Source organism: Psammomys obesus, unplaced genomic scaffold (genome assembly GCF_907164565.1).
Source record: "Psammomys obesus unplaced genomic scaffold, mPsaObe1.curated_primary_1811, whole genome shotgun sequence".
Taxonomy (NCBI): domain Eukaryota; kingdom Metazoa; phylum Chordata; class Mammalia; order Rodentia; family Muridae; genus Psammomys; species Psammomys obesus.
Window position 1 is genome coordinate 1,332,569 of NW_026592732.1, and position 24,346 is coordinate 1,356,914.

At 50.1% G+C, this 24,346-nt stretch overlaps 1 protein-coding gene across 2 annotated transcripts; it reads left to right on the plus strand.

Moving 5' to 3' along the window:
• Relb (RELB proto-oncogene, NF-kB subunit) lies at window positions 1-23,713 on the plus strand. 2 transcript variants are annotated; one of them, XM_055615679.1, is made up of 12 exons: window positions 1-226; window positions 1,310-1,357; window positions 6,388-6,396; window positions 9,367-9,695; window positions 11,486-11,643; window positions 12,957-13,048; window positions 13,908-14,039; window positions 16,306-16,410; window positions 18,576-18,791; window positions 19,681-19,749; window positions 19,866-19,943; window positions 23,031-23,713. In XM_055615679.1, the coding sequence occupies exons 1-12, from the start codon at window positions 175-177 to the stop codon at window positions 23,417-23,419; spliced, it is 1,677 nt and encodes a 558-aa protein (XP_055471654.1). In that variant the 5' UTR covers window positions 1-174; the 3' UTR covers window positions 23,420-23,713. The 2 variants fall into 2 exon arrangements, with proteins under 2 accessions (XP_055471654.1, XP_055471653.1); XM_055615678.1 differs by lacking the exon at window positions 6,388-6,396.
• Window positions 23,714-24,346: the final 633 nt, after the last annotated feature.

Here is a 24,346-nt window from a genome sequence, read left to right on the forward strand (position 1 = left end):
GCCCCCCGCAGCCCCGGGCGCCGTGCGTCCAGCCCGGCCTTCGGCCCCAGCCCTGCGCCGCTCGCCCGGCCGGTGATCGCCCCAGCAGCCCGGGCCGTCCGTCTGTCCGGCTTGCCCTCGTGCGCGCTTCGCCCGGAGCCGGCCTGCGGGCTGTCGGTTTCTACGTGCCGGGCCATGCCGAGTCGCCGCGCTGCCAGAGCGTCCGCGCCGGAGCTGGGAGCCTTGGGTAAGCGGAGTGGGACGTCGCGGGCAGGGCTCGGGCTGGGGGAGGTCGGGGCGCGCGGAGTCATCTGGGGGTTCCCGCAGGGCTTGCGCTTCGGTGCGGACAGTACAGGGGTGGCGGGCACCCTGCGTGAGAGAGGAGGCGAGAGGCAGGAAGGGTCCTGCGGGAGGTACAGGCTAGGCGTCCCGCTACGGAGTGAGGAGGGGGCGGGGCCTGAGCCTGAGGTAAAGAAGGGGGCGGGGTCCGGCGACGAGCGAGGGCGGGGGCGGAGCCTAACTCTGAGGGGGCGGGGCCTTACAGGCGTCGGGGCGGGGCAAGCTCGGAGAGGTGACTTCTGGCTTCGGGAGTGGGTGAGGAGTGAGGAGTAAGGGCGGAGCCCAATTCAAGGAAGTGGCTCTGTCCTACTCTCCAGACAATGGCCGCCCCCGCCAGGCCGAAAGGCAGAGAAAGAGGCGGGGCCCAGCTGCACGATTAGGGAGGGCGGGGCCTGATTTTCGAGGGGGCGGTGCTTGGCAGAAAACAAGAGGCGGGTCAGGTTCCAAGAGCACGGAGGTGTGTGGCGCGGCGAGTGGGCGGGACTAACCTGAGGAGAAGGGGCGGGGCTTGCTGGCACGCCTAGAAGAAGGGGCAGGACCCTGAGGCTGGAATTGAACGGGGGCGGGGCCTGCAGCGAGAGGGGAGGGGAGGATGCTCCACGGACAAGGTATTAGGGTTCTAATCCTGCCCTGGGAGATGGGGTTTTCCTGATCGATCGGAGTCCTCCAAGCCCCATGTTAATGAAAAAAGTAGCGGGGTCAATGCCAAAAGGAAAAGCCAGAATTTTGTCAAGAGTTGAGAGTGAGCCGGGCGGTGGTGGCTCACGTCTTTAGCTCCAGCACTCGGGAGGCAGAGGCAGATGGATCTCTGTGAGCTCGAGGCCAGCCTAGTCTACGGAGTGAGTTCCAGGATAGCCAGAAGGGTTAGAGCGAGAAACCTGGGCTCACCTGGATATCGGTAAGCAGGAGGAGCCTTATTCAAAGGACCGGTCAGGGGGAGGAGCGTGCTGTCAGGGTCTCTGGTTTGCTGATCCGGATCTCCCCCTCACAGGTTCCAGTGACCTCTCTCCGCTCTCTCTGACGGTCTCCCGGACCACAGGTGAGCCTGCCCTCCACAGTCCCCACCTACCTGCTTGGAGGAAATGGGGTTGGAGGAGGCCCCGAGGAGAGGGAATGCGCTCGCCCACTTTGGAAGCTTTGTTCCTCCCGGATGGTTTAAACGACTTATGTGTTCATACTTCCAAGTCTGTTAGAAACTTGTACAGTAACCCCTAAGTAGTGCCCTTGTAGATGTTCCCCACCGTCCAATATCTTGGGCCTTGGAACTGAAGTTCAGACATGATGGGACCACCACCTCAGTGGGCGAATCCACAGGTGACTTTCCCATACCCGTCTCAGTTTTCTTCATCTGTGTGATGGAGGGAGGTCGTACCAATTTTCTCCTTTATGGGGATGGAAAAAGCTGGGTGAGCTGATGCTTACAAACACACAGGGAACATTCTAGTTAGTGGCACAGTCATGATAATAAGAGTAATATTAACTTATTAGACAGTGATAAGTTCTCAGACCATGTACATTCATATTACCTAGAAGTCTTGTTTTTTTAAAGGAGGGGGCCAGGCATTGGCAACCCACATCTTTAATCCTAGCACTTGGCAGACAGAGGCAGGTGTATCTCCTGAGTGTGAGGCCAGGCCAGCCAGGGCTCTGCCAGGAGTGGCAGTGCGTGCCTTTAATGTACCGTATTGTAATGTGCCCAGCACTGGGGGAGCTGGAGCAGGGGGATGAACACAAAGTTGAGGCCATTGAGGACTACTGCGTTGAAATGAAGGCCAGCCTGGGTGACTGTGAGACCCTATGTCAAAACACAAAACAAAGAAACAAACAACAAACAAATAACCCACACCTGCAATTCTAGTAGCTGGGAGGTGGGAACAGGAAGATCAGTATTCAGGGTCATCCTCAGCTACATATCAAGTCCAAGGCCTATCTGAGTGATTTAGTTGGTTTTCTATCCCTGTGACAAAACACCATGGCCAAAAGCAACTTTCAGAAGAAAGGGTTTATTGGGGCTTAAAGTTTCAGAAGGTGAGTCCATGACCATCATGGCAGGGAGATGGGCAACAGACCAGCAGGCGAGTCCATGACCATCACAGCAGGGAGATGGGCAACAGACCAGCAGGCCTGGCCTGGAGCAGCAGCTGAGAGCCCACATTCTTTTTGCTTTTCTTTCCTTCTTTAAAAAACATGTATTCTTTATTTGTTTATTTATTTCTTATATAGTGTTCTGCCTACATGTACACCTACACACCAAAAAAGGGCAGCAGATCTCATTATAGATGGTTGAAGTCAGGACTTTGGAAGGGCAACCAGAGCTCTGAGCCATTTCTCCAGCCCAGAGCTCACATTCTTATCCCCAAGCGTAAGGCTGAGAGAGACGAAGGGGGAGGAGACTGAGAATGGCGTGAGCTTTTGAAATCTCAAAGTCCATGCCCAGTGACACACCTCCTTCAACAAGGGTACACTTATTAACCCTTCCCAAATAGTTCCACCAACTGGGGACCAAGTACATGAGTCTGTGGGAGCCATTCTCTTATATTTATGGTTGTGAGTCTAGCCTTTAACGGCTGAGCCATCTCTCCAGCCCTGTGGGAGCCATTCTCATTCAAAATACTATACTGAGAAACATGAGAGATTGTTTCAAACTGAATTAAATAAAACAAACAAACAAACAAACAAACCCTCAAGGTCTGATGGTATAGCACAGTGGTAAAACATTTGTTTAGCATGTACAAGGCCGCTAGTTAAGGTGTTCCGTTTTGTTTTTTTTTTTAAGACTTTGTTATTTATACGCTACTCTGCCTACATGTATGCGTACACACCAGAAGAGGGCACCAAATCTCATTATAGATGGTTGTGAGCCACCATGTGGTTGCTGGGAATTGAACTCAGGACCTCTGGAAGTACAGACAGTGCTCTTAACCACTGAGCCATCTCTCCAGCCCTAGTTAAGGTTTTGATTGGTGTGAAGAGACACCATGATTTTGGCAGTTCTTATAAAGGAAAACATTTAATTGAGGCTGGCTTACAGTTTCTAGGTTTAGTCCATCATCATCATGGCAGGAAGCATGGCAGTGTGCAGGCAGACATGATGCTGGAGATGCTGGCTGGAGATGCTGAGAATTATCCATCTTACTCTGAAGCAGCACAAGGAGACTGTGTACCACTTGGGGCTTAGCTTGAGCATATGAGATCCCAAAGCCCACTCCCACAGTGACACACTTCCTCCAGGAAGGCTACACCTACTCCAATAAGGCCACACCTCCTAATAGTGCCACTCTTTCTTGGCCTATGGGGGCCAGTTATATTTAAACTACCACATCTTGGCTGTCCTGGGATTTACTCTGTAGACCAGGGTGGCCTCAAACTCAGAAATCTGTCTGCCTCTGCCTGGGGAGTGCTGGGATTAAAGGTATGCACAGCCACCACCACCCAGCTTACCATAGCAACTCTTATAAAGAGAAATGTTTAATTGGAGCTGGCTTACAGTTTGGAAATTTAGCTCATCATCATCATGGCAGGAAGCATGGCAGCATGCAGGTCAGCATGACGCTGGAGAAGTAGCTGAGGTTTCTTTATCTAGACAGGCAGCAGGAAGAGAGAGTGACACTGGTCCTGGCATGAGCATCTGAAACCTCAAAGCCCACCCCCAGTGATGTACTCTTCCAAGGCCCCACCCACTCCAGCAAGGCCATATGTCTTCATAGTACCACTTTCTGTGAACCTATGGGGGACATTTTCATCCAAACCACCACATGCCCTGAATACAGCAAAATACACAGAAAGTACAAACATTGTTAAGTACAACTTTCAGAATACCTGAGTGAATATGTTTCAAACAAGTTCTGAGAGTTTCATATTTAGGAACTCTGCAGGATATGCTGTTCTCAGAGATGACTGTTCTAACGGGTCCCTCAAGCCAGGCATGGCTCTGGATGCCTGAAGTCCCCATCCTTGGTAGGAAGATCTCAAGTTTGAAGTCATCCTGTTTGCATAGTGAGACTCTGTCTCAAACAGAGAAATAAACAAACCAGATCCCTCTAAAAAAACAAAAAATCAAAGACATAATTTACTCCCTGAGATTTGGAAGACAGAGGTGGGGCTTTTCGGTGTTAGCACTCAGTAGCCTCAGTGTTCGGCTAGGCCTGGACTTCTCTCAGGGTGGACAGCAGAAGTCCTGATGTGGGCAGGAGGTGCTGAGAGTTTTAGAGGTGTAGAAAGGTAGAGGATGGCCTTGGAGACAGGCATGGCCCAAACGCTGGTTCAGGACGAGAACGACGAGCTGAGACTTGTGTGGCCTGAGACACAGCTCTGAGATTCTCAGCGATGTTCCTGATGTTGTCTGTTCCGTGACTATATCAGACTTAGTGCTGGGCATTTCTGAGGGCACAGCAGGGACCAAGATAGTCCCAGCCCTGTCCTCACAGGACTCCCTGCCCAGATGAGGAAGGAGGTATATAAACAATTAAAGGTGGGATCATAAAAGGTGGTGAAGCCTATGAAGAGATTGTGGGGTCAATGGTATTCAATAGTAGGGAGGGACAAGGTAATGAAGTAGGGCAAGTGGAAGGGCAAATTCCTTCATTCTGATGGGCTAGACACAGGTGGAGCTCTGGCTCAAGTGAGGATGTGGCAGCCATGGTCCCCATACTTTAGTACTCACAGTTGATAGTGTCATAGTAAGTGAGTCTCATATATGCCAGGCAAGCTCGGCACTTTTGAACCCATCCCCATGCCCGGCCTGGAATGGATTTTGTTTGTTTGATTGTCGAAGATAAGTCTTTTTCTAAGTTACTCAGCCCAGCAGCCCTTCCGCAGCACCCTGAGGGCTAGGATGATGGTGTGCCTCCATGCCCAGCTCCCAGGAATCTATTGAAGACCCCCAAGTAGAAAGGCTTGAGTTTGGGTTTGGTTTGGTTGAGACAAGGTCTCACTCTGTAGCCTAGGCTGACCTGGAGCTCACTGTGTAGCCCAGGCTGGCCTCAAACTAGCTGCAGTCCTTCTGCCTCAGCCTTTCAGTGTCGGGATTGCAGTCACATGCCACAACACCTGGGAGTTCAAATTTGTCTTTGCTTCTCCAGGTTCATCCAGCACAGATTTCTAAGAAGGGCTTCCCAAAACAAAGTGATTTGAGGTTGGTCCCGTCAGGTCCCCTCTACTCTCCAGGCCTCGTTATCTTCCATCTGCACCAGAAGGGACCTTGGCATCTCCTGATCTTACAGATCAAATGAGATAAAGGGTTCATGAAAACTGCCTCTTCTAAGGGGCAAAGTTCTGGCTGCCAGGAGCCACTCCTGTGGAGAGAGGAAGGGCTGAAGGGCGGGGAAGAGAGGGAGAAGGAGGGATCTGGCTAGGACTGGGCTACTGCGTGATCAGTCCCCAGCCAGTAGCCTTCACAGTGACTCCAGGTGGAACGGTCAGTTGGGGGAGGTCCCCACTTCCCTGCTCTGTGACTTCTGGGCCTGTTTGCTTCTTCTGGCTTCCCCTTGTCCTGTCTGGGAAATGATGGGAGGTTGGTTGCGATTACGTCATCATTTATTTTTCACTGGGGAAGTGAGGGGCCCTCACTGGGTGTCTAGCATGGCTGCTACCCTCTTCTCCTCACCCCCTCTGCGAAGTAGGGGTGAGCCTGAGAGTTTGGGAACTGGGCTAGGGTGCAGAGCAGGCAGTTTGATCAGTTTTTTTCGGGCGTAGGGCGAACTTCCAGGATGGAACCTGTATATAGTTTATTTAAAATTGCTCACGTCCATCAGTTCCACCCTCTCCCAAGCTTCCCCCCTCTCCACAGCTCACCCTTTCTCCATGTTGCTTTCCTACAAGTTCCTGACAACACTATAATCCCTGGTTGTGAGGGCTTTAGGGTGGACAAAGGGGGCATTTGAGTTCCTTTGGGGATACCTTGGTGCTGGGCCCCAACGTTAAGAGCTGAGGGGATAGTCCAGAAGGGGTAAAGGAGAATGGGATGGAAGCCCCCGCAAGTCCACCTTGGGGACAAGGTTGAGGAGTTTGTGTTAGATGACAAGTCTGATGGTATCTGACCTTCACCTTTCTTTTCTCTTCCTTCCACAGATGAACTGGGTGAGTATCAGAAGGCAGGTGAGCGGGAGGCTGAAGGCCGGGGTGTTGGTAGAGCTGGGGCAGGCCTTCCTTGTGTTGTGGGAGCAGGTCCTGGTGTGATTCCAGGACTACTGAGGATCTGAGCAAGGTCGTTCTCCCACGGTCCTGAGCACTCAGCAGGTGTCTGTGTTTCCGTTATCTGTAACCAGTGCTCAGTCATGGATGGCATTGATCCTCCTTGTACTGGGCCCAGCGCCAGGCACACTGGGAATCCAGCTTTGAACAAAACTAACTCAATACCCAGCAGGAGCTACCAGTGTGGACTGGGGAGTCAGATGACAAGAGAACAGAGAATGAGCAAGAGAATGTGAGGTTAGGATGAAACTTGGAGAGGGAGATGCCTGGGAAGACGCAGTCAGGCACACCTGAGCTCAGCACCCGCCCTCCTCAGCAGATGCAGGAGGATCAGCGAGAACTTAGGCCAGGTAGTGGTGGCAGCTGTAGTGCAGGTCTTTAATCCCAGCACTCAGGAGACAGAGGCAGGCAGATCTCTGAGTCTGAGGACAGCCTGGTCTACAGAATGAGTTCCAGGACAGCCAGGGCTACACAGAAACCATGTCTTGAAAAAGCAAAGAAAAACAGAAAAACAAACACACAAACAAAAAACTAGAGAGAGAGAATTTGAGTCCAGTCTGAGCTACATAGAGAATTTAGGCTAGCCTGGGCTACAGAGTAAATTTCCATCTCAGAAAAAAGAGAGAGAAAGGAATAGAGAAGAAAGAGGGAGAAAGGTGAAAAGGTGTGGCTTTCACAGAAGGTGGCAGCTTAAAGTGCCATATGGGTTGAATGGAGTGAAATCTGGGAACAAGGAAAGAGGAGGAACAAGTTCATGGTCCTGAAGGTGACCAAGCTAGATGGGTAGAAGAAACAGAAGGGGTGCAGCTGTTTTTGTTGTTGTTGTTGTTTGGTTGGTTTTTGTTGTTTAGTTTTTCTGAGCAAATGGACTTCAAGAAAGGTTTTGTTTTTGAGACAGGGTTTAAAGTGGCCCAGGTTGAAGCCGGGCAGTGGTGGTGCACACCTTTAATCCCACCCCTTGGGGGGCAGAGGCAGGAGGATCTCTGTGTTTGAGGCCAGCCTGGTCTACAGAGTGAGTTTTAGACAGCTAGGGCTACACAGATAAGCCCTGACTTGAAAAAAAAAAACAAAAACAAGAAAATAAAAAGTAGCCCAGGCCTGCCTTAAAATAACTGTGTCGCTTAGGCTGTCCCTCCTCCTACCTCCCTGGGGCTGGGATTGGAGGCAGTGCTGAGGTAGGACCCAGGGCTTCATGCCTGTGCATGCTGGGCCAGCACTCTGCTAACTGAGCTACAGCTCTCTGTTTATTTGAGGCAAATATTGCCCTGTAGGTCAGGGAAATCTCAAGTTCATCCTCCCACTTTAGGCAACATTTTACCACTGAGCCACGCCCCTCACTGGGGGGATTCTAGGCAGGGGCTCTACCACTGAGCCACACCCCAGCCTCTCATTGGGGAATTCTAGGCAGGAGCTCTACCACTGAGCCACACCCCAGCTCCTCACTGGGGATTCTAGGCAGGGGCTCTACCACTGAGCCATGCCCCCAGCCCCTCACTGGGGAATTGTAAGGCAGATTCTACTGATGAACTCTCTCCCCATTTGAAGCAAGGACACTGTTGGCCTTTACTGGCAGAGAATTGGGAACCACGGTGGCTTCTAGGCAAAAGAGGGTTGGGTTGATGCTAACAAAACCCCTTTGGCTGTGTGAAATGAACAAATACAAGGGATGAAAGGCAGGACCAGAGGAGAACCCACAACTGCCTTTGTCGCCTGGGAGATGGTGGGTGGAATGGGGTGGGGGCCCAACAGTGGGAGAAGGAGCCTATAGGGAGAGTAAATATGGTTTTGAAATAGAGGCACAGAGGTGGAAGTGCTGCGTGGAGTTCCTCCTGGTGGCACGTGTCTGTAATCCCAGCTCTAGAGAGGCAGAGGCAAGAGGATCTTGTATGGGAGATCAGCCTTGGCTATACAGTGAGCATCCATCTCAGAAACCCCAGGGGAAGGACCTGGAGAGCCAGCTCAGTGGTTAAGAGTTCTTGTTGTTCTTGCAGAGAACCTAAGTTTGGTTTTCAGCACTCATGTTGAAAGACTCACAAACACCCATACGTCCAGCTCTAGGAATCTTAGGCCCTCTTCAGGCCTCTGCAGGCTGGGCACTCATTGGCACACACCCCTGTATGGACATGGGCATCTGCAGAATTTTATAAAGCTTTAGAGGACCGGAAGCCAGCTCAGCAGTTAGGAGCACTGGCTGCTCTTCCAGAGGACTGTCAATTCCCAGCACCCACATGGCAGCTCACAAACAACTCCAGTTGTAACTCCAGTTGTGAGAGCTCTGATGTCTTCCGGCTTCTGAGGACACTGAACCTTCCTAGTGGTACACAGATATATGCAGGCAACACACATACAATAAGATTGAGAGAGAGAGAGAGAGAGAGTGAGAGAGAGAAAGAAAATCAAGGATGAGCCTGGGTTGGTGGTACATACCATTAATCCCAGCACTCCAGAGGCAGAGACAGGCTGATTTCTGTGTATTCCAGACCAGCCTGGTCTACAGATTGAGTTCCAGGACAGCCAGGGCCACACAGAGAAACCCTGTCTCGAAACAAACAAAACAACAATCATAAAATCACAAAACAAATCAAACAAGCAAAGAATAAAGGTGAAGTGCAGGCCTGGCGCATATCCTAGGAGATAAGGGTGGATGCCTGTGTGTTCAAGACCTGCCTAGTCTACATAGCAAGTTCCAGGCCAGCCACAGCTACGTAGTGAGACCCCATCTCACCAAACCAAACCAATCAACCAACCAAACAACAACCATAAAAACACACCCGAAAAAACAAAACCAAAGGGGAAGGCAGGAAGGGGAACCTAGCCCTGCCCTTCCCCAGCCTCACCCATGTGTTTGTCCCGCAGAAATTATCGACGAGTACATTAAGGAGAAAGGCTTCGGTCTGGACGGGGCGCAGCTGGGTGAGGTGCCCCGCCTGGTGCCCCGCGGGCCGGCCTCGCTAAGCAGCGTCACCCTGGGGCCAGCTGCACCGCCGCCTCCAGCCACACCGCCCTGGAGCTGCACGCTGGGCAGGCTGGTGTCACCCGGCCCGGGCCCACGGCCGCACCTGGTCATCACAGAGCAGCCAAAGCAGCGCGGCATGCGCTTCCGCTACGAGTGCGAGGGCCGCTCGGCCGGCAGCATCCTCGGGGAGAGCAGCACGGAAGCCAACAAGACGCTGCCCGCCATCGAGGTGCGTGCACTGCCGCCCCCTTTGCCCTCGTGCCTGGAGATGGCATCGAGGGGCTTCCATGCCCAAACCGCGAAAGGGCCTCCTAAACTTCAGCGTCTGGGGAGCTGGAGGAGAGTGTGGCCAGCCTGGACTGCAGAGCGTGGCCTTTTCTTTAGAACAGCAGTGCCGGGTTATAGGATATTGGGTGGTTGTGTGAGGCTGCTCCAGTGACCACTGCTCCAAACACGTGCGGTCCAAAGTTACACTCAGCATCCCACGTCGCCGCTAGAGGGAAGCACTCACTCAAACGCCTCCGGGCAAGTGTATGTCTCCCGAGGCGGCTTTGAGACCCTGAGACCAGCAGGATCCAAACACGGATCCAGAGCAAAAGGAAGAGTTGCATCAGGGCCATCTACTGGGGCTGGCTACTGTCTGCTCCATCACCTGTGGCTGTTAAATAAGAAATCAGTTCTTCTGTTGTTGTTGTTGTTTTTTTTTTTTTTTTTTTTCTTTCCCCAGTAATGGGTATTGAACCCAGGTTTTTAAAAATTTGTTAGGCAGGTGCTCTATGAGCCACACCCCCAGCCCCTCACTGGGGAATTCTAGGCAGGGGCTCTAGCACTGAGCCACACCCCCAGCTTTTTGATTTAATTTTTTATTTTGAGTCATACACTTGTAGCCCAGGTTGGCACTTAACTTTTTATTCTTCCTCAGCTTGTGAGTAGCTAGAATTACAGGCTTATACCAGGACTGTTTTTCGTTGTGGTTGCTTGTTTTTGAACTGGAGTCTTCAAATGTTTCCCAGGCTGGCCCCAAACTCCAAAACCCAAGAAGAGATCATGCTGCCTCAGCTTTCAAAGTTAGGTAGAACTACAGGAATATACCATCCTGTCCAGCTATCTCATCTCCCTGTCTCTGTCTGTCTGTCTGTCTGTCTGTCTCTCTCTAAGTGAACTGTGTTTGTTCAGCTCTTAGGACTACATCTGCAGTGCATGGTGGCACAAGTTTTTCATCCAAGCACTTGAGAAGTAGAAGTGGGCAGATATCTATGAGTTTGAGGCCAGTCTGGTCTACATAGTGAGATTCTGTCTCAAAAAAAAGCACATCTTTATGTGCTGGAAGCAGTGGTGCAGGCCTTCCAGTGTTCTCTCTGGAGGTACAGGCAGGAGGATCAAGGTTCAAGTTCAACTACACAATGAGTTCAAGGCTATCCTGGACTACATGAGGCTGATCTCAAAAATCCTCACAAGAGCAGGATATAATGCCTCACACCTGTAACGTAGCGCCTGGGAGGCTGAGGCAGGAGTTGAAGGCCAGCCTGGCAACCTAGCGAATAAGAGCCACGCCTGGCCCACCTGAGTACACGAGAGTCTGTCTCAAACAGTATATGTCAAAAAAAATCCAGCAAAGAAAGAGGTCGGTAGGGAAGGAAGGGACAGAGGGAGGGGGGTGGGATAGAGCGAACATTGCAAGACTCCCTGGCCACTGTTGACGTGTTTCCAGCATTGCAGAGGAGAGCCATCTTTTTACAGAGTATAATTTTATTTTATTTTATGTGCATTGGTGTGAGGGAGTCAGACCACCTGGAACTGGAGTTACAGACAGTTGTGAGCTACCATGTGGGTGCTGGGAGTTGAACCCGGGTCCTTTGGAAGAGCAGACAGTGCTGTTAACCACTGCGCCAGACCTAGAGTGGTCTCAAGTGAACATTTCCCTGGTTTGTCTAGGGAGATGGGAGGGGGTAGCAACAAGGGAGCCTGGATGGGGCCAGGGGTCCACCAAATTCCCAACAAGCCCATGTCTTCCTGCAGCTTCGAGACTGTGGCGGGCTGCGGGAGGTGGAGGTGACGGCGTGCCTGGTGTGGAAGGACTGGCCACACCGGGTACACCCACACAGCCTTGTGGGGAAAGACTGCACCGATGGCGTCTGCAGGGTGCGGCTGCGGCCCCACGTCAGCCCCCGGCACAGGTACCAGCCCCCGACTGCACCCTGACCTCTGACCCCAGCTTGTCACCTCTGCTGTAGAGCTGTGTGAACATCATCACCTGGGAAAGCCTAGGACACAGGCATCTTAGCTAGACCCTCCCTCACCTTGGATGAATGGGTAAAGTAAGGTGTGGAGGCAGTAGTGGGCCCTACTTGGGTAGGAAAACCTGCCACGCACACTCAAATCGGTTCCATTTTGGGTTTTTTGTTTTGCCTTTTGAGACAGGGTCTTGCCATATAGTCAAAACTAACTAACTTGTAATCAAAAACTAACTCGAAGCTGGGCATGGTAGCGCACGCCTGTGATCCCAGTAGCACTTAGGAAGCTAGAGGCAGGGGGAATCTCTAAGTTCAAGGCCAAGCTGGTCTACAAAGAAAGTCCAGAACAGCCAGGGGTACACAGAGAAACTCTGTCTAGAAAAACAAAAACAAACTACCACCACCACCAACAAAGAACAGAACTCAAGTCTCTATGGGCGGCTATCACCAGACCCTACTCATTCTTTTTATTTCCGTTCTGTAGAAGAGGAGACAGAGGGTCAGAGAGGGAACGGAGCATGGGTACAGCTTATATCGGAGCTGCCACTGGATTCCAGGGCTGGTTAGCCACGGCGCACACATCAGAAGACAACATGCGGGGCTCAGCTGTCTCCTCTCGCTGTGTGGCTGCCGAGGCTGACCTCAGGTCGCCAGGCTGGCTGGCAGAGACCTTTGCCTGCTGAGCCATCTAATCAGCCCCAGTGTTTTTTTTTCTTTTGAGACAAGGACTGATATGGGCCAGGTTAGCTCAAATTCATTATTGTAGCTTGAGAGTGGCCTTCAATTTTTTTTTCTTTTGACAGTTTCACTATGTAGTCATGACTGGCCTGAAACTTGTTACCTGGAACAGAGATCTTCTTGCCTCTGCCTCCCCAGTCCTGGGATTAAAGGGTGCACCACTGACCTTAAACTTTTGATCTTCCTACCTCTGCCTTCTGAGAGCTAAGAGCACTACTGAAACCATTTATGGAGCTTTTTAATTAGTTATTTTTGGAGTGGTCTTTCTGTGTACCACAGGCTAGTCTCAAATTCAGGATCACCCCCCATCCCCACTTCAGCTTTCCAAGTGCAGAGAGTCCAGGCTCCCTTTGCACCTTCCTTGGTATAAGGGAACCTGCTGGCATTTCTCCATGGTGGCTGCTGAGAAGTCCCAGCTCTTTCCCATGCTCCTCCGAGGGCTGTGCCTACAGCCTCAGTGCAGCTGTCGACAGTGCCCAGAGGATGCCACCCTCACAGCCTCTTCTTCTCTTGCCCAGCTTTAACAACCTGGGCATCCAGTGTGTTCGAAAGAAGGAGATCGAGGCGGCCATTGAGCGTAAGATCCAGCTGGGAATCGACCCCTATAATGGTGAGTGCCAGCTTCTCTAGTCCCCTTCCCTTTAGGTGGCCTCCTTCCCTTTCCTTTCCTTTCTCCCCCCTCCCCTTTCTTTCTCCTTTCCCTTCCTTCCTTCCTTCCTTCCTCCCTTCCTTCCTTCCTTCCTTCCTTCCTTCCTTCCTTCCTTCCTCCTCCCTTTCTTTTCTCTCTCTTTTTCTTTCTTTCTCTCCCTTCCTTCCCATCTTCCTTCTTTCCTTTGTTTTCTTTTCTTTTCTTTTCTTTTCTTTTCTTTTCTTTTCTTTTCTTTTCTTTTCTTTTCTTTTCTTTTCTTTTCTTTTCTTTCTGCTTTTTAGAGACAGGGTTTCTCCATGTAGCCCTAGCTATCTTTTAACTCACTTTGGCCTAGAACCCACAGTCTACCTACTTATTGGATTAAAGGTGTATACCACCACTATCGCCTGGCTTCTTTTCTTTTGATAAAAATTAAAAGGTATCACGCACATTTATTTTCTGTGTATGCATATGGGCTTTGTGCTGTGTGTGCATGCTGGTCGAGATCAAGGGATACCCTGCAGGAAGCAGTTTTCTTCCTCCATCATGTGGCTCCAGCAGATGAAATCTGCTTCTCATGCTTTGCAGCAAGCCATTGTACCTGCTGAGCCATCTCACTGGCCCCTTGAATTAATTTTCCCTTTTGGTTTTTGAGACAAGGCATCAGGCTGTCCTTGAACTTGCTGTGTAGATGAGGATAACCTTGAATGCTGGATCTTCTTGCCTCCACCTCCCCTGTGCTGAGACGACAGGCAGGCACCACCCTGTCTGGGCCCTTTGCCTTCATCGCCCTGCCGACAGCAACTCAAATCAGCTGCGACCTCTCTTTGCCCTCTCCCAGCTGGCTCCCTGAAGAACCATCAGGAGGTGGACATGAATGTGGTTAGGATCTGCTTCCAGGCCTCCTATCGTGACCAGCACGGACAGTTACGCCGTCTGGACCCTGTTCTCTCCGAGCCTGTCTACGACAAGAGTGAGTCAAGGGTGCTGCGCTTCTTGGGATTAACTTGCCTCAGGTATCAGAAAGCTCTCCAAACAGTGGCATGGATAGACAGGGTATCATTGAGGGCTTTCTGCTTGTTTTGCTACGTTTACATGGTGCTCTGGGGCCAAAGTCCTAGAGCTGGGTCTGCCCTTCTTCAGCTCTCTCTTTTTCCATCCTGGGCACACAGTACATGCCATAGCTCCAGACATCACATGGACATCCAAAGCCTAGGATGGGCAGCGCCATCCTGTATGCTTGTGTAGTTTGCACCTTGTCCGTTTATATAGCTATTTCTCTCTTCCTTTTGTACTTTTTGTTTTGTTTCTTTTTTTCTGTGTAGCCTTAGCTGTCCTGGACTCATTTTGTAGACCAGGCTGACCTCTACCTCACAGAGATCCATCTGCCTCTGTCTCCCTGAGTGCTGGGATTACAGGCCCACATCACCGATGCCCTTTAATGTTGTTTTGTTTTTTGAGACAGGGTTTCTCTGTGTAGCCTTGGCTGCCCTAGACTTGCTTTGTAGACCAAGCTGCCTCACAGAGATCTGCCTGCCTCTTCCTTCCCGTGTGCTGGGATTACAAGCATGTGCCACCGTGCCTGGCTATCACCGATTCTTGTACTTTTTATTGATTAAATATTTTCCTTGACAGTTCTGTACACATACATAGTCCATTAAGCTTTTGCTTTCTCATTGTTCCCCACCTCCATCTTATTTCCTTCCTTCAAGTCCCTTCCACATTAGTATTTTTGTGTTTTATTTTGTAGCCCACTGATTTTAATTGAGACCCCTGTTTGACCACAGCTTGGGAACTATCTACAGGAGCCTGGTCTGCTCACTGTTGGGTACACAAATGATAACAGTGATGATTCCTTTCCCAGAATCCATCAGTAGCCAATAGTTCATTTTGAGACAGGGTTTCATGTACCCCATACCTGTCCTTAATTGTCTTTGTAGCTAGAGATGACCTTGAACTCCTGATCTCCTGCCTCCTCCTCCTGAGAGCTGAGAGGACCATCCAGAACTATCGTAACCCACTTATAGGGACTAGGGATTGAATCCAGGGTTTGTGCATGATAGAGAAGCACTTGAGCTGCACCCCAGCCCCAATTTATTTGTTTGTTTGCTTGCTTAGTTATTTATTTAGTTATTTATTGTTTTTCTAGACAGGGTTTCTCTGTGTAGCCCTGGCTGTCCTGGACTCTCTCTGTAGACCAGGATGGCCTTGAACTCACAGGGATATACCTGCCTCTGCCTCCCTGGGATCACAGGCGTGCACCACCATGCCTGGTTCTGTTTATTTAATATTTTAAGATAACACCCCTCTATGGAGCTGAACAAATTATCAATCCTCCTTCCTCCACCTCCTCAGTGGTGGAATTGCAAGAATACACTATATGCTTGACATTACTCAATTTTTACTCACAGCCTCTGCATACCTTCTCTTCAGTGGGAGTTTAGTCATTTGCTCCTGTTACCCATCACAGTGGCCAGACGGAGGGGATGCACTGATTGACCAGGGCTAGGCCATGTCCTCAACACTCCTCATAGCTCACAGCTGAGATGGGGTGGTTCCTGGCTTTAAGAGCTTTAACGAAGGAAGGACGTGGACTGCTGATAAGGAATCAGGACAGGTGGCAGATAGACATGGTGACACATGCTTATAATCCCACCCACGTAAGAAGCTCAGGCAAGATGGTAAGTTCAAGGCCATCTTGGGCAGCTGATCAAGATTAATTCAGGTAATAAAATGAGGGCTAAGGCGTGGCTTAGTGGTATAATTTTTTTTCCCCGAGACAGAGTTTCTCTGTGTAGCCTTGGCTGTCCTGGACTCACTCTGTAGATCAGGCTGGCCTCAAACTCACAGAAATCCACCTGCCTCTGCCTCCCTGAGTGCTGGGAGTATAGGCGTGTGTCACCATGCCTAGCTTAGTGATACAATTCTTATCTAGCTATTGCAGGGTTCTGGGTTCCATCCCTTTCCCTGGGGAAACAAACATAGTACTTGAGGTTGTAAACCCTCATTTGGGTTACCCTGGACACGTCAAGTGTCCCTGAGTCCCAGGGTCCCCGTTTTGATAGACACTAAGCATACTTGAAAGTGGAGCTCTGGCCATTGTACATTGCACCCTCTTGCCCGAGTGTCCTGTGTTCCACATGCATGGCGTGTCTTCACTTTTCTGTCTCTCTTACCTATGAGCAAGCACAATGGTGTGATGACTGAATGGTCGATTTTCCTTCTGCACCTCTTCTCAGAGTCAACCAACACATCAGAGCTGCGGATTTGCCGAATCAACAAGGAGAGTGGGCCGTGCACAGGTGGTGAGGAGCTGTATTTGCTGTGTGACAAAGTGCAAAAAGGTGAGGTGCCCCAGGCCTTGTACAGTAGAGAGGCAGAGGTGGGGAGCTGGTTAGCCAGGGCAGTACTCCAGAGGGAGTCAGAGCCACAGGTACAGAAGGGGGCAGATGCAGGCAATGGGTTCATGAGCTAGCTCTTGTCTGCCAGGCATGGAAGCCCATGAGCTGACCTGGGCCATGCAGTGCTCTTTCAGGATGCTGCTGCACTAGAAATGCAACTGTACAGTTGCTTTAAGAGGAGCTGGGGATGTCCGTTGTGGCACATGTCTTTAATACCAGCATTTGGGAATCAGAGGCAGGCAAAAATCTCTGTGAGTTTGAGGCCAGCCTGGTCTATAATGTAAGTTCCAGGATAGCCAGGACTATACACAGAGAAATCCTGTCTTAAAAACAAACAAACAGACAAACAAACAAACAAACAAACAAAAAAGAGAAGCTGTGGTGTGGCTCAGCAGGAAAGCCCCTGCCTAGACTCCCCCAGTGAGGGGCTGGGGTGTCTCAGTGGTGGAGCCCCTGCCTAGAATACCCCAGTGAGGGGCTGGGATGTGACTCAGTGGTAGAGCCCCTGCCTAGAATCCCCCAGTGAGGGGCTGGGGTGTGGCTCAGTGGTGGAGCTCCTGCCTAGAATTCCCCAGTGAGGGGTTCAGGATGTGGCTCAGTGGTGGAGCACCACATTCTGTGATTCCAAACACTCCCAGTAAAAACAAAAACAAGGGGCTGGAGAGAAGGCTCAGCAGTTAAGAGCACTGGCTATTTTTTTTTTTTTTTTTAGAAGACTAAGGTTTGGTTCCCAGTACCCACAAAGCAGCTCACCACTCCAACACCCTCAAGCACTGAACACATCTGATACACAAACAGACTTGATAACAAACTACCCACACACACACAAAAGAAATAATAACAATAATAAGAAAAATGTAAAACAAAACAAAGGAAACCTCTTGCTTTATGATAGTCATCAAAACAGGTGGAGAGAAAGCAAATAAGGGATATATGTCCTCCCTGTGTCATTTGCTTGTTTTGTCCTCCCTTCCTCAAATAGGCTTGAAAACAAAAACTGAGAAACCAACAAACAAAAATGAAAACCACCCTCCACTTAGGACGAATCTGCTAGGCACAAAACAGGAGTCCCTCCCTTTCTCCTTCTGTTATTTTTGTATCTTTCACATTTTTCTTCTTTTGTTGTCACTGTGTTTGATTTTTGAGACAAAGTTTCACTGTAGGATCAGGCTGGCTTGATATTCTTTTGTTTAAACTGTTCAGAGTTCTGGGATTACAGATGTGTGCCATAGACTGGTTTGATTATATGTTCTTACAGTCCTGGGAATGAAATTCAGGGCCTAATCCATGCTAGACAAGCACTTAACCTATGACTGAGCCCCTTACTGGGGAATTCTAGGCAGGGGCTCTACCACTCAACCACACCCCAGTCCCTCACTGGGGGATTTTAGGCAGGTGTTCTACCACTCAACCATGCCCCCCAACTCTCTCTCGTTGATGAAATTAATTAGTTAATTAATTAATTAATTAATTGGTCTTTTGAAACAGAGTTTCTCTGTGTAGCTCTGGCTGTCCTGGACTCTTTGTAGAACAGGCTAGCCTCAGTTTCACAGAGATCTGCCTGCCTCTGCCTCCCAAGTGCTGGGTTAAAGGCCTGTACCACCCACTGCCTAGCTCCGGATGGACTTTAGACCAACTCTGTACAGCTGAACTATATCCCCAGCTCTTTCACACCAAAATACTGTCTCTCTGATTTAGTCACCCAGATTTACTTTGAATTCACAATTCTCCTGCCTCAGTCTCCAAACTGTTGAGGTTGTATGCCCTTGTCACCATACTTGTGTTACTTGCTTTTGTGTAGAGCCCCTGGGTAGCTGGGTTTTTTGTTTTTTGTTTGTTTGTTTGTTTTAGACAGGGCCCACTGTGTCTCCCTGGTTGGCCTGAAATGTACTAAGTAGATCAGGCTGCCTTCAATCTACCAAGATTCTGTTGCCTCTGCCTCCTAATGCTGGCACTAAGGGGTGCTCCACGATGTTCAGCCCCCCTGGGTGGTTTTACTATTTGAAATACTGGTTTGATTGGGGGAGACTGAGTGAGTAGAGGCTTAGTGGACCATTGACTCCCCTTGGCTTAGTAGCTGTATCCTTACCCCAACCTACCCCTACCAGAGGACATATCCGTGGTGTTCAGCACAGCTTCCTGGGAAGGGCGAGCCGACTTCTCTCAAGCTGACGTGCACCGGCAGATTGCCATTGTGTTCAAGACACCACCCTACGAGGACCTGGAGATCTCAGAGCCTGTGACTGTCAATGTCTTCTTGCAGCGGCTCACAGATGGGGTGTGCAGCGAGCCTCTGCCCTTCACCTACCTGCCTCGAGATCATGGTAACCGTTCAGACCACAGCTATCCCACCCTGGAGACCAGGTCTTTGGCCTTGATGCAGGAAGTAGGTATGAGGAAGAAAGAGAAGAGAAAGCAGGCCTGGGGGCAGTAGCTCAGTGAGTAAAGTCCTTACCCTGCAAGCATGAGGTTCTGAGTTCAGTTCTTTTCCTGAGACTCAGCCTGAGTCCCAGGCTGGCTGGCAAGCCACAGGCCACCGAGAAACTGTTTCTCAAAATGAAAGAACATAACAGAGCAAAAAGTTAGATGACAAATGAAGAATGACAATGGAGATTGCCATTTGGTCTCCACACACATGTATGTAGGATGGGGAAAGCAAGTGGACGGGCTAGTGCAAAGGTCCTGAGGTAGGATCCAGAGAGACCCCACCTGCATTGAGCTTTTTTTTGGGGGGGGGATTCTTTTGGCTTTTTCAGACAGGATTTTTCTGGCCCTGGCTGTCTTGGACTCACTTTGTAGACCAGACTGGCCCAGAACGCATAGAGCTCTGCCTGCCTCCGCCCCATGAATACTGGGATCAAAGGCGTGCGCCACCATGTCTGGCCTATATTAATCTTTTGTCCTAATTAAGATACAGAAATCTACTTGCATAAGTTGGTGAAAACCAAACCCTTCCTCTCTAGAATGACCTCTGTGACCAACTGTCATAGCAACCTCTTGACCAATTGCCATAGCAGCCTCTGTGATTGCAGGTCATAGCAATTTCTGTGACATGCTGCCATAGCAACCTTTGTGACTGTCATAACGACCCGTGACCCACTGCCATAGCGACCTCCTGACCAACTGTCATAGCCATCCCTGTGACTGACTGTCATAGTGACCTCTGTGGTTTACTGACATATGACTTTTTGATGTCTCTTCTCTTCTGAACAGACAGTTACGGTGTGGACAAGAAGAGGAAGCGGGGACTGCCTGACGTCCTTGGGGAGCTGAGCAGCTCTGGTGTGTCCCTCCACTGCTGCCCACACCCATTCCCAGGTCCCTGGGAGGAGACGGGTGACCTGCTTGGGATGGGTGGGTTGTTGGGGTAAGAAACCCTCATCTTCACCTTCCTCCAGACCCACACGGAATTGAAAGCAAACGACGAAAAAAGAAGCCAGTGTTCTTGGACCACTTCCTGCCTGGCCACAGCTCAGGTGAGTATGGGGTCTTCAGCCTCCTCCAACAGGAAGCCCCTGCCCTGTTTTTCCGGTTTCTTTCTTTTTTCATAATTTTAAAAAGAATATGTTATCTTCTCTGTATGGGTATTTTGCTTGTACATATGTATGCACACCCCATGCGTGCCTGGTGCTTACAGAGGCCAGAAGAGGACGTTAGGTCCTCTGCGAGTGTAATCATGAGCTGCTGTGTGGACACTGGGAATGGCGCCTGGGTCCTCAGCAGGAGCAATCAGTGCTCGTATGCGCTGAACTACTCCTCCAGCCCTTTTCTGTTTTCTTCACATCCTCTGAATGCTTTCCCAAGGTCAGCAGCTGATGGCATATCTAGCAACATGGAGTAAAAAGAATAAGGTATCTAGAAACCTGTCAGAGGCTTGTATCTGTGATCCAAGCACTCAGGAGGCTGAGGCAGGGGAGTTACCAGGAGCTGGAGGCCAACATAGTCTACATAAAGTTCCAAGACAGACTGGTCTACATTGAGAGACCCTGTGTCAAACATAATTTCTCACAGACAGAGCAGAGGCCATGATCTCTGCAGAGAATACATTTGTCAGGTTACTCCACATCTCCGAGGCTCAGGGCTCCTTAGAAAGTAATTTTATATAGTTTTAAAGGTTTTTGTAGCAGGGCAGTGGCACAGGCCTGTAACCCCAGCACTCAGGGAGGCAGAGGCAGGCAGATCTTTGTGAATTTGAGGCCATCCTGGTCTACAAAAGTGAGTCCAGGATAGCCAAGGCCACACAGAGAGAAACCCTGTCTTGAAAAACCAAACCGCACAAACCCTTTAAATTTATTTTATTATTTTAATACTGTGATGATGCATGTATTAATATGTGTATGTGTGTCACAGCACATGTATGAAGGCCAAAAACCAAGTTTGGAAGGCAAAGTCACTGAAGCCTAAAGTGTGATGATTAGAAATCAGCCTAGGAATTCCAAGTACATTTGTGTGTGTGTGTGATAGAGTCTTATGCAGCACAGGATGATATTAAACTTACAAAGATCCAACTGCTTCTGGGACCAAAGGCTGGGGGCACCAGACCAATCCTTGCTAAGGTAATTTCATTTTTATTTAACAGACTGGAATATTGTTTCTCCCCTCACAAAAGCAGAGATAGGTAACTGCTCCAGGAGGGGTCTGGTGGCTACATAAGCATCAGAGCCCCGTTCAATGCGGGTTCCGTTTCCAGGTCAAAGGTAACCTCCATGGGACCCTGTGCACCCGTTAACTGAACATTAGTGACTTTATAGTTTTATTCTGCTGCTGTATAGACACTAAGATCATATGGCAGGGCCTTAGGGGAGGAGGGAATCGTTTGTTTCAACTTCAGGTCACAGTCCTTCACTGAGGGAAATCCAGGCAGCAACCTGAAGCAGAAACCATGGAGGATCACTGGAAGGCTCGCTCACTGCTAGACCCATGCTTTGCTAGCTTTTTTATCCAGCCCAGGACCACCTGCCCAGAGAATGTTGTTCCTCACAGTGTGCTGGGCCTTCCTGTATCAATTAACAATCAAAACACCTCCCTACAGTCTGGGCAGGCCCTCAGTCCCTTCTCAGATGACTCTAGGTTGTGTCATGTTGACAGCTGATGCTGGCTAGGATGTGATGACATTAACTACAGGAGGGCAGGCGCGGTAGCTAGCAATCGGGAGGCTGAGGCAGAAGAACTGTGACTCCACAGTGCCTGCAAGGGAGTCTCTCTCTCTGTCTCTCTGGCCCCCATACCCAGCCTGCCACGGCCAGATCCCCAGTCCTGCTCCCTCCCTGCAGAAGACCGGCTCCTGCTCTGCTTCTGGAGACAGCTACAACTGGCTGTTATCTCACTCCTGACCTGGGTTTATACAGGAGAATGATGGAGCTGGGGGCTATCGCTCTGTTGGGAGAGGCAACCCACTGTGCAAAGCTTGGGTTTGATCCACGGCACCATGTAAATAAATCAGATGTGCTATTGCTTGAAAGGTGGAGGCAAGTGAATCTGGAGTTCAAAGTCACCTTAGGCTATTTAGCACATTTGAGGTTAGCCTGGGCTACAAGAGACTGTTGTCTTGGTTTTTAAGGGTCTTCTCTCTCTCTTTCTTATATGTATTTATTTATTTTGCATGTGTGTGGGTGCATACATGCTACATACAGGTTGCATGTGGAGATCAGAGAACAACTCACAGGAGTCAGTTTTCTTTTTCTTTTCTTTTTTTTCTTTTTTTTTTTTTTTTTTTGAGATAGTTTCTCTGTGTAGCTTTGGCAGTCCTGGGCTCACTTTGTGGCCTTGAACTCACAGAAACCTGCCAGCCTCTGCCATCCTGAGTGCTGAGATTGCGTGCGTGCATCACTATGCCCAGCCTCAGTTTTCTTCTTTTGCCACATGGGTTCCAGGTCTGAGCTTGCATCAGTCCTCAGGGATGGCAGTACGCGCCTTTAACCAGTGAGTGGTCTGGACGGCCTGAGACCCTGCCTTTCTTTTCTCTTCCTTACATGTATGTGCACACAGGTCTGTGTGAGTGTGTGCCACAAGTATGCAGTTGCCTGTAGAGGCCAGAAGAGGGAGTCAGATCCCCAGGAGCTGAAGTTACAGGTGGATTTCAGTTGCTAGAAATGGGAACTGGAAACCCAACCTTGGTCCTTTGCAAGAGCAGCAAGTGTTCTTAACCACTGAGCCATCCCATCAGCTCCCTACCCTTAAACACAGGGCCTGGGTAAACTCACATGTGTATATATCCATTATACACAAAGGCAAATACTCATACACATTTAAAAAATATGGTCTAGTGTGATGGCTGAGTGGACACAGGCACTTGCATGTAAGCTTGGACCTGTCTAGCTCCATATAAAGGAAACAGGAGCAAGAAATGATTCCACAAAGTTGAACTCTGACCTCCTCCCATGCACTCTGGTGGGAGGGATGCCCACTCACATATATCATGTGCACACACTAAAGAGATTGGTGGTACTTCCTTCCTACTCAGGTTAGGGTTAAGGGCCTGAGCTAGAACACGCTGCAGTCCACGTTAGTCCCTGCCTAGCCAGAGGTGGCTCTAATCCCAGCCCTTCTTTTTTCCTCACTAGGCCTGTTCCTCCCACCATCAGCTCTGCAGCCGGCAGACACTGACTTCTTCCCTGGTACCATATCCCTTCCTGGGTTGGAGCCTCCTGGCGGCCCTGACCTCCTGGAGGATGGCTTTGCATACGACCCTTCTGCCCCCACACTCTTCACCATGTTGGATCTGCTGCCCCCAGCGCCACCACTTGCAAGCGCTGTGGTGGGTAGCGGGGGTTCAGGGGCCACGGTCGTAGAGTCTTCTGTCTCGGAACCCCTGATGCTGGACTCCTTTGCAGCCCCAGGCCCTGGGGATGTTGGCACGGCCAGCCTTGTGGGCAGCAACATGTTCCCCAACCAGTACCGAGAGACAGCCTTTGGGGGTGGCCTCCTGTCCCCAGGGCCTGAGGCCACGTAGCCTCTGGGGTGGCAGAGGAGGCACTGGATCACCCCAAGGCCAACCTTGATCAGTCTTCCAGCTCCCTCACCCTGAATCGGACATCTGCAGTGCTGGTGAGCTGGGGAGCCCATTTCACAGACAAATGCTGTGTCCGAAGACAAGAGGGGGCTCCTGCAGGTGGGCCCCTCCTCAGGACAGGTTCTGAGAAATTGTACATAGGGGAGGAGGGAGCAGATCCCTGGCCCTCTTCCCTAATCCTGAAGGTGGGGTAGGTTGTTTGTGCAGTTTTCCCAATAAAAATTAGTTTTTTGAGCCTTGGGGAGCTCCTCTGTTCTTTGCCTAGAAATGCTAGGTCTATTTGGAAGTAAACAATTGTGGTTGAGAGGCTGGCCAGATGGCTCAGCAGTTAAGAGCTGCTCTTGCAGAGAGGCCAGGTTCAATCCCAGCACCCACATGGCAGCTCACAATGTGTGCTGACTATTCTTGGTTGTCAATTTGACTATGTCTGGAACTAAAACCCCAAAATGGAGGGCACACATGTAAGGGATTTTTGCTTAATTTCAAGTAGGAAAATCCACTTCAAATCTGGCTCTTGAGGGGGGAAGACACCTTTAATCTAGAGCTAATCTGGGCCATGACTTCTGGAAACCTATGTAAGGAACATGAAAGAAGGAAGCTTTTGCTTTTTTCCTGCTTGCTGTCACCTTGCTAACTAGTACATTTGTTTACTGGCATCGGAGTAGTCTTCTTCTATATGCAGTGTACACTGAAAAGCAGCTGAGACACCCAGCCTCGTAGGCTGAGCAACTACTGGGTTCTCAGACTTTCTCTTCATAGCGTGTCATTATTTTATTAGCTAGACCACAGCTTGTAAATCATTTTAACTAATCTCCTTTACACACACACACACACACACACACACACACACACACACACACACACACA

Bases quoted from the DNA above. Each gene is read 5' to 3' on its own strand.
- Relb (XM_055615679.1), top strand. From the start codon at position 175: ATGCCGAGTCGCCGCGCTGCCAGAGCGTCCGCGCCGGAGCTGGGAGCC. The intron at 227-1,309 runs GTAAGCGGAGTG...TCCCCCTCACAG, and splicing joins GCCGGAGCTGGGAGCCTTGG to GTTCCAGTGACCTCTCTCCG. The intron at 18,792-19,680 runs GTAACCGTTCAG...TCTTCTGAACAG, and splicing joins CTACCTGCCTCGAGATCATG to ACAGTTACGGTGTGGACAAG.